The 10,063-nt window shown below is 32.1% G+C and overlaps 1 protein-coding gene across 1 annotated transcript; it reads left to right on the forward strand.

The window, feature by feature from the left end:
* Nucleotides 1-239: 239 nt before the first annotated feature.
* LOC149553430 (uncharacterized) lies at nt 240-7,343 on the forward strand. The gene is made up of 2 exons (XM_089789898.1): nt 240-1,033; nt 6,816-7,343. Exons 1-2 carry the CDS (start codon nt 656-658, stop codon nt 7,254-7,256), a joined length of 819 nt encoding a protein of 272 aa, XP_089646024.1. The 5' UTR covers nt 240-655; the 3' UTR covers nt 7,257-7,343.
* Nucleotides 7,344-10,063: the final 2,720 nt, after the last annotated feature.

Consider the following 10,063-nt stretch of genomic DNA (forward strand, 5'->3'; position numbering starts at 1 on the left):
TTTTCACAAGGGAGAAAAAGAGGTTTGGGTTAAAAGTCGGGTTAAGGCGTGCGAGTTAAGCCGTCGTGTCCGGCGGCGGCGGATGGGGGGAGGAAGGGTCACCATCACGAGCCTTGCGTGTGCCCTAATTTTGTTGATATTCACAAACACTCTCTCTTTCTCTCACTATGCCATTAAACTCAGTTAAAAATCTCTTCACACAAACTTAGCTTTCGCTTTCCTCAAATGTCACGACACCCATTTTGTTGTTGCTTATATCTGTTTTGGGATTGCAATCTTTTACTTGGTAGTACGTATGTATGAATGAATGAGTTAATGAATGAATGAAGAGAGGGAGGGTTGTTGTTTGAGTGGCAATTGAGGAAAAGAAGAGGAGCCCAATTGTAATTAGGGTTTTTTTTTTGTTTTGTTGTGGGTATTTTGGGCCTTGGATTGAGCCGCTTCTGCTGGTTTTGACTTGTGTTTTTTCAGGTCTGATCTTCAGGCGGAGCTTTGGGGGGGAGAAATTAAAGAAGAAGAGGGGATTTTAGTGTTAGCAAAGCTGGAGCACCTTAATTGTAGCAATGCTAATGTTAGTGATACTAACAATGGAAATAGTAGCACTAGTGGTGGTGGTGGTGGGAGTAGTAATAAGGAATATAGGGGTGGTGGAAACATGTGTGATGTGGAGAAAAGAGAGGTGGTGGAGATTAATAATGTAGGAAATAGTAGCAGTAGTAGCAGTGGGAGGAGAAGTGGGAGAGTGAGAGAAGATGGTGTTAGTACTGGTGCTCCTTGTGGAGCTTGCAAGTTCCTTAGAAGGAAGTGCATCAATGGATGCATTTTTGCACCTTACTTTGGCTCTGATCAAGGTGCTGCTCGTTTTGCTGCCGTTCATAAGGTCTTTGGGGCCAGCAATGTTTCTAAGCTTCTCTTGCATATTCCTCCACATAGGCGCCATGAGGCTGTTGTTACTGTCTGTTATGAGGCTCAGGCTAGGCTCTCTGATCCTGTCTATGGCTGTGTTTCCACCATTTTTGGACTCCAACAGCAGGTATGGCTGATTGATAGATTCGTTTTGGAAAAATGTATGCCTGGATTGATCATATGTACATCATGTTTTCAAATTCAGTGCATGGGTTTTGTGAGGAAAAAAATGGTTGTTTAGTTTGAAGAGTTTATCAAGATCATGTTTTCACAACCCATGAGATTCAATTCATGAGTTTATTTGTTCTTTAGTTTGTTCTCATCAACAAAGGCTTTATCAGCGTGAAGTTTTCGAAATGTATGAGATTCAATTCATTGGGTTTTTGGAAAAACGTTTATCAGGATTGATCATAGACATCAAGCTTTCACAACCCATGATATTCAATTGATAGAAAAACATTAGTTCCTCAAGTTTTTCCCCATCCGCATCATGTTTTCAACCCTGATACTATTCAATTCGTGATTTTCTGTTCTTTGGTTTCTTTTTATCAATTAAAACCCTAATACTATTCAATTCATGATTTTCTCTTCTTTGGTTTCTTTTTATCAATTAAAACTTTATCAACATGAAGTTTCACATCCTATGAGATTCAATTCATTGGGTATTCGGAGAAAAGTTCAGTTTGTTCTCATCAACAAAGGCTTTCTCAAGATGGAGTTTCCGAAATGTATGAGATTCAATTCACTGGGTTTTTGGAAAAAAGTTTATCAGGGTTGATCATAGACATCAAGTTTTCACTACCCACGGATTCAATTGATAAAATTACATCAGTTCTTCAGTTTTTTCCCCTATCCACGCCATGTTTTCACACCTAATGATATCCAATTCATGATTTAATGTTCTTTAGTTTCTTTTTTCATCAATAAAAACTTGATCAACATGAAGTCTCACATCCAATGAGATTCAATTCATTGGGTATTCGGAGGAAAGTTTATCAGAATTGATCATAGACATCAAGCTTTCACAAACCCATGAGATAGAAAAACATTAGTCTTTTAACTTATCTCCATCCACATCGTGTTTTCACACCTCGTGTATTCAATTCTTTTGTTCTTTTCATCAACAAAAACATTATCAACATCAAGCTTTCACATTCCATGAGACTCAATTCTTGAGTTTTTGGAAAAAAAATAGTTGGTTCTCTAGTTTTTCTTTTCCAAAAACTGGTTCTTTGGTGTTTGTTTTTAATCAACATAAAGTTTGTCACACCCCATGAATGAGTTTTTGGAAAGACGTCGATTCTTTCAGTTTCAATTTATCATCATGACTGGAGAAACAATTGTGGGGATGAGAAGGGCAATTGACATGTTTGATGGATCACAGAGTTGTTTTTCTTTACCATTTTGATTTCCCTTTCTTTATGTGGGTTGATGGTTTTCTTTTTGCGTGTATTGGAGGGTCCTGCAAAGGGAGGTTGGTGTCACCTGATCTGTTTAAAAGTTTGCATTCGGTTAGAAGCGTCATCTGGTTTACTTTACAGCCTACGTGTTGTTTTAATATAGAAGGGTATCTTGCAGGTTTGTTGCATGGGGTTGCCTTTTGTGTTACGACGGTTGAAAAACGTACAATCATCTTGACTATTTCTGTCATAAAAGTTGACAATCAGCAAGTCTACAAATAGTTTAATGTATTCTACCATCGGGATTGTCAATATATATAAGCACACACAACGACGTTGTTTTTTTAATGCAGTTACAAGCTCCATCAAAACTCCACCTTATTAAAAAGCTTCAAAACAGTTGGCATTGACATTAGTTTCCTACAATTCATGTCGACTAGATAAGATTGTTTTTGAGTTTGATTCAATCTTTCAATTGACTTATTTCAATACAGAGGGGAGATTAATGAGCCCATGTATTCTACCTCGATTGAAAAAGCTGACAGAATTGAATTTACAAGCAATTTACCAGACTATTAGCCATTGAGACTCAATTTATCATACTATTATCCATTGAAACTCTTTGAATCTCTTCGACTCAATTCAAAAGATGATTGGGAAGACACATTTTTATGGGTAAGCTCTAAAAAATAGTTCAATCTATCGTTTTTACACTTCAAAAAGTACTTAACCTGGTTGTAATTTTCAATTCCTAGTTGCTAGTAGGAAGACTGATAATCAGATTTGACAAAATTAGAAGTCTGGTATTCTAATTCCATTTCACCAATTTTAAAAAGAACCCCAAAAAATTCAAATCTGAATTATGAAAAAGCCAATTCCCTCATCTTCCACGAACCAAATGGACCCTAAATTATGATTATTCATCAGCCCTTTATTCACGATGAGTCTCTCTTGACCTTTAGCAAATATTTTTTATATGATTGCTAAAATCTACATAATATCAGAAAACAGATTTAAATACCTCAATCCTTTTCATCCATCCCGCTAGATTTCTCTCCACCACCAATACTCCAATACAATATTAGAAAAAGAAAACTCTGCAGAAATCATATAGGATTTGTGTATTCTCGCTAAGAGGTATTCTATGAACTGTATTTAATGCCCGAAACAAGCTTGATTCTTAATAAAAAAATTAGAATTGGTTAAAACAAAATCGTTAAAACTTACATACTATACTTGAGTATTGGTCCAACCATATAAAACTTGGAGTCTTGGTGCACTCCCAAAGTTGTGAGTCTTAATTTTTTAAGAGCTATGATTTGAAATAATTATATTACCACCACTACCAGCATCTTTCCATGCTGCGGTGTATCTGGTGAGTAATATTTACGTAAAGTATGACTGACCTACCATTTAATATTTGGACTATAAACAATATCTCTCAATATTTTATTTTACACAGGAGGTAAACTTGAGTTATTGATTTAGATGGTTTGATGTTATCGGTATTGTCATCAAATATACTACCATCCATCCTGACATTTTCGTACAACAGGATTTCCATCATTAAAAAAGTGCTTCGAATTTATCTTTAGAGAGTGTTCAGTGAGTTTTTCGTAGGTCACAGTTCTGCATTTTGCATCAAACCATACAGTTTTTATAAGCTTGCATGCTTTCTTACAACCTTTGGTCATATCTCTATTTTTGGTTGAGTCAATTTTTTTTTTCCCTAAAAACTATATTTTTATATCTATTTGAAAAAAATTCAACCTATTTAGTGTTCACAAGAATAAAATATAAAGAATATAGTCCAATTCATTGTAGTAATATAAGTTTCTTCACAATTTATGTGTGCATTTTTTATACATCCTTTTGCAATAATCTTTACTTTATGCAAATGTTAAGTAAGCCATTTTCTTTTGCTTGTGTGGAAAAAATGACTATTTTTTGAAACATCGTATTTTCAAAGATTCGTTTTCTAAAATTTAATATTTTCATTTTCATTAATTATCAATTTGATCATTATACTTCAAATTAATGGCTTCCAAATTTTCAAAGCTAACTTCTTCTGCATTATCTTACTTTGTGTGGATTTCTTGTTCCTACATTGTCAAATTCATCAAGTTTCAAAATTTAATCTTTTGTTGAGATTAGCTTTCCTTTTAATTCGAATATCATGTTGATTTATTAGTGCTTTTATTTTTTATAATAATTTATAATTAGTGATTTGTTTAATTTCTTAATAATGTTTCCATTTTTGTAAATGAGATCATTCTTAATCTAATCTAAAAAGCATTATGCCATTAATCTTAATATAAACTCTCTAAGTATTAATTGTTTAAGGAGTACTAATAGAAGTTTCAGCTTGATTTTTAAGAATAATTGTATATTTTATTAAAATGGCCAAAGCTTTAGGCTTCTTCAAGAAATAAATTAAATTCATTGTATCATCATAATTAAATAATGATATAGAAAAGCACCATCCAATAGAATTGTAGAATTGTCTATGAGAGCCCATCTATAAAATGATCTCTATGACCTTTGCACTTACCAAATTGAACTAGGGAGAGATCTCAATGTTATTTCTCCTAAATGCAAACTTGATATTTTTCAAATATCTTGGGGAAATTGATAATCTTCTAATTGAGTCTTTTATATAAAAGATTTGAGAAGATGAAAATTTATTAAATAACATCATAAAAAAGATGGTGTAAATGTTAACATTTTTCAATTATCTTAGATAAATTAGAAACTCTATAACAAAATTATTGTATGTACAACTAATTTTGAATTATATAAAAGGCTTGAAAATGACTACATTCTTCATAAGGTAAAAAGATATTGAAATTATATTCTTTTAATTTTTAATAAAATTTCATCTTCTCAAGTAGTGGATGACTTGATTACCAAACTTGTTTCTAACTACCACTTGACCATCTTCCTAAAAAGGGACCTTACAACTAGATCAACACTCTTTATGTTGTATTTAAAGATACAATCATGGGTAAAAATAGTGAAGTCCTTGTAACTTGAGTAGAATAGTTCCTAGATTTGAGAGTTATTTAATTTTTTTGAATAGAAAAGACCACAAACATCTTCATACGACTATTAAAAATATCTCAATGAAATATCATATTTTGTGTCACTTTAGTACTCATATAAAAATAATAATATTAATATCAGTTTAATCAATTTCTTTTTATAATTGTATATTATTTTTCAACTATATCAATAAGGATCACTTATAGAAAAGAAATTGTGCTTAATCCCACTTTGATGGGAATAAATATAAAATATTTTTAATAAATACTATTCACCATTACATGTTTAAAGAGTTTAAATAAAACCATGAAGTTCTTTTTTATCATGTAACCCAACACACACACACACACACACACACACACACACATTCAACTAGTTAGTGTGACAAATTGATTATTAGACATGTCTTTTTCTTACATTTGTCTATATTAAAATAAAATAGAGTGCATTTATTATTATTTTAGAACTAAAGACAACAAATTATATACTTTTTAGGAAGATATTGTAAATTCTAAAATATAAAATCTAGAAGCCTTTACAATTTGAGCCAAATAGTTTCTTTTCCAATATAATTAAGGCTTGTTATATCTACCAAATAGAAAAAATCATAAACATCTTTAGAAAACTCTAATGCTAAATACCAACCATCTTGGCATAATTAATTCATTGAAATAGGATATATGATGGATCTAAAATAGGATTCATACATTTATCATGATTATTACTACAAGCTTGAATTAGGCCACTTATAACATTGTATTATCATAGTTGGTCATATATATTTTTCTTAAGAAATTTTTCTATATTGTCACATAATATCTTACATTCATCTATTTGATGACTATACATTTTAGGTAGTACAAGATTTGTTTATCATTCTAGTAGTTATGTTGATTTTTTCCTCTTTTTCTTTTACCTTGCCTTCCTTTGATCTTCCATTGACCTCTACCTCTTCTTCCATCACCTTAACCACCTATAGAAGAAAAAACCTTGTCAAAAGGCGGTCCAATTTGTTTAATAAGTAGATAAATTTTTAAATAGATGTTCTCTTATAGAAATTCTAAATAGATCTTGATTGAATTTGAAGAATTTTCTTTGTAAAGTTTACAAGTTATATATCAACTAGCCCACTAACAACATCTGTGTCTTACTTATGAATCAAATCATAGAATCTAGACTTATTACATCCATATTTTGTAATATAAATTTGAACGACTTCAGCTAAATTAGTAAAAAGATGAATCGAGCTTGTGTTTTTTATGAAAAAAATTGAGTCCACAACATGTCAAATCTATGCAAGCTTCAGATTTCCATCATATACTAAGAGGAAAATTAAACTTGAAAAGAATAAGTCAACTTTGACTATTTAACATTTTTAGTTTTGAAATGAAGCTTAGTTTGTAATGTTTAAGCCTTCCACTTTTCCATTATCCAATCCTTCACAACTATAATTCATGTGTGTTGCAGGTGGCACAATTACAAACAGAACTATCTGTTGTGCAAACACAGTTGATAAACAGCAGAATAGCTGCTGCAAATGCTCTCCACCATCATCATCAACAGCAGCAGCAGATGGGAGTCATGCAGCCTTCAACTCATCATGTGTATGGAAACAACTCATCTGTAGCAACGAATATGAGTAATATGCCAGGGAGTTCTCTAAGCATGGGTCCTTATAACAGTCGTGTGGGAATGAAAGATGATATAACTTCATCACATGATCCATCTGCAGCTTGCTCTTTCCATGGAATGCACTACGAGCTTGAAATGTCTCCCGCCATGGATAACATGTCAAGCCCTCCAAGACACTTTCAGACCCTTCAAATGACTCCTTCCTCACAAGAAGACCCAACAGAAGACCCAGTTGAGTTGCAGGCATTTGCACGCTCTCTCCTTCAAAGAAAATAAATAACTATAATCAACAATTAAACTACTTGAATTATTTCTTATTGTTATATTCCTCAACGTATGCTAAACTGTAATTAGATTATTATAGTCTCAGTCATGAAAATATATTTAATGCAGCAGTACGTGCAACTGACTGTTTCTTTTAACATTAAGAATAAGTCTACCTCTATAATGTGTTTTCATAGTAGCACAGCTTTGGCTAATGAGAACTTATTAGATTTCAGGTACTTTAAAGCTGCCAGAGTTTCTCTTCAGTAGAGTATAAATGAATTAGGGTTAGATTGGCAAGGAGGAAAAAACATTTTGAGGGAAACCCTTTTAGAATCCAAGTTTTGCCAGCAATCTAAGAAAAATAATTATAGTATTCATTTATATATTAGTGTCCATTTGTTTGGATGGATACTTATTGTGACATATAGCTATGGACTTCTGTGGTAGACCACAGATTTTAGAGCTGGATTTCATGTGTTAGCAGTATACACCTCCTTGTTTATTTCATACATTTTTAGCCTGAAAGAATTGAGCATTGATATTATGGGTATAGCAAACTGACCAGTGTTGCAATGGGGAAAGTAACAAGTTTTTGTTGAATTTATGAGCATTTACAGTAACAAAAACATGAAAATGTAACACAATTCGGTGCACTGTTTGCAACATTTTTTTTATCTTCTTAATATTTCATAATATATCTCTTAGAATGTAGTTCTAGAAACCATTATCTAACCGATCTCCAAACCTCTTGTTTGAAATTCACACTTTTTCAAAATTGAGGTAGATCTAAAGAGTATATAATCGTAGAGCTTGAACCGATCAATTACTAGTAACTTATTGCTATTGAAAGCATTTTTTATCATTTAGGGTTGTGTGAGAGAACAAAACCTCTTCTACTTTGACTTTCTTAATTTAGTTATAAGGAGATAAAGAACTTAAGTTAGTCTACAATGTTCTTAAATCCTTGGAAATGTTGTTTCCCTCAGAAATGATTTGTGCCGACTTTTAGGCCCCAAGTTAGTTTTAGAGTGATCTACTATGACCCAATAGTATGTTTCCAATACTTTGAAATAAATTTTATCACCAGAAAATAATAATAATTCTCATGGAGGAGGTGTCCTTCCAAGGGTTCACTGAGTTATGTGTCTCTTGTATAATTCTTTTTGTTAATTTTACCATGAACCGGTGAAACGTTTATCCTAAGCATACCTAACGCTTTTGTCCTTCCTTTTTTTCTCCTAGTTAGGAGAATTCTAATCAGGATGTTACAAGAAATCTATATTGTTGTGCTTTAATATTGCCAATGCAAATATGTAATTAATCTTAATGTTTTTGTCATTCCACTTTTTGTGATAATTAAATGTGAGTAAATATAGGTGAGTTGAACTTAGTATTAATTTAATAGATAACAAAATGTTATGAATGAAGATAAAGTGAAAGGTGAGAATAATCTTATTTAATGTCATAATAAAATATTATTAAAAAGTTAGTGTGAATGTTTATATCACTATTCCGTTTTACAAAAAATATTTCTTTTATTTTTGTTTTAGATATTTCTATTAATAGTCTACTTAAAAGTTCTTATTTCAGATTCGCTTCATAAAACCTTAAGGGATCTTCAATCTAGATTGCAACATGACTCCCATGTGCCTATTCTATTCTAGAGGTGGTGTTCGAAAGGAGATCTTAGATTGCACTTCACATTTTGAGAAGACTAGGCTTATTGGAATAGTTAATTATATGTAATCATCTCTTCCAACCTTGCACTCTTAGATGTTTGACTACAATAACCTATTGATCCCAGGTAAACTGGAATATATGCACTCCTAGATGTTTGACCACTAGAACCTATTGATCATAGGTAAACTAGAGTATATCCTTGTATTTGTGGTTTCTTTGTAAAAAAAATCGCAATATAGATGATACGAGTGCAATATTATCATTGGGTATCTAGAAATAGGATTTGAATTCTTTGTCCCTCCATCATCTCTCCTTCACTCCCCTAGTGGGTCATATTGAGTTTTCTTATACCTAGGTTAGTATCCCCCACCTCCCCCTCCACTTCTAGTCTAGAGTTGAATATATTGGCAATAAGTTGGATGACTTCATTAAAGTTGACCCTATTGCCATTATTTCTTCCATGCCTTCTTTGCGAAGATTTAAGTGAACTTTGACCTCTACAAATCACTTCCTAGTAATATCATACTTAAGTTTAGTGAATTGCATTATAAATAGATACTAGACTATGGAATCTTGTTCAAGTGTAGCCACTACTTTACAACTGGATATTTTGCCTCTTCTTGTCCTTGTGGTTTTTGGTTTTACTCATCTCCTAACTCATGAAAATATATTGAATGGTGTCATCTTATTGCTTTCCTTGTGGACTCAAATTTAGTTTGGATTTTTGTACAAAATCTCCACCCCACTCTTTGATTGTTCCTACTACTCTGGTGGTTCTTTACATCTAAGCTTCTAAGTGTCTACAAGAAGGTGAGTCCTAGCAAGGTGCAAAAGGTGGGTATTTTTCTTGATTTCCATTTTTTTTCAATTGATATAAAAAATTGAATAACTTAAATATTTTTTCTAATAGGTAATGGTCATAGGCCTTGATTATTTATTATTTATTTATTATTATTATAAGATATTATTTATTATTATGTGTTAAGATAGAGGACATTTGAACCCAAGACCTCCTATATTAGAGGCTCACAAATAATTTATGATGTTTTGGAGGCTTTAGCTTGAATAACTTAAATGTTGAATTGTTGAAGTTGATAAAAGCTCAACCCCACAACTCCCAAGAATCACTACATACA

This window comes from Cupressus sempervirens, chromosome 6 (assembly GCF_028749045.1).
Source record: "Cupressus sempervirens isolate cs-2001-9-10 chromosome 6, ASM2874904v1, whole genome shotgun sequence".
Taxonomy (NCBI): domain Eukaryota; kingdom Viridiplantae; phylum Streptophyta; class Pinopsida; order Cupressales; family Cupressaceae; genus Cupressus; species Cupressus sempervirens.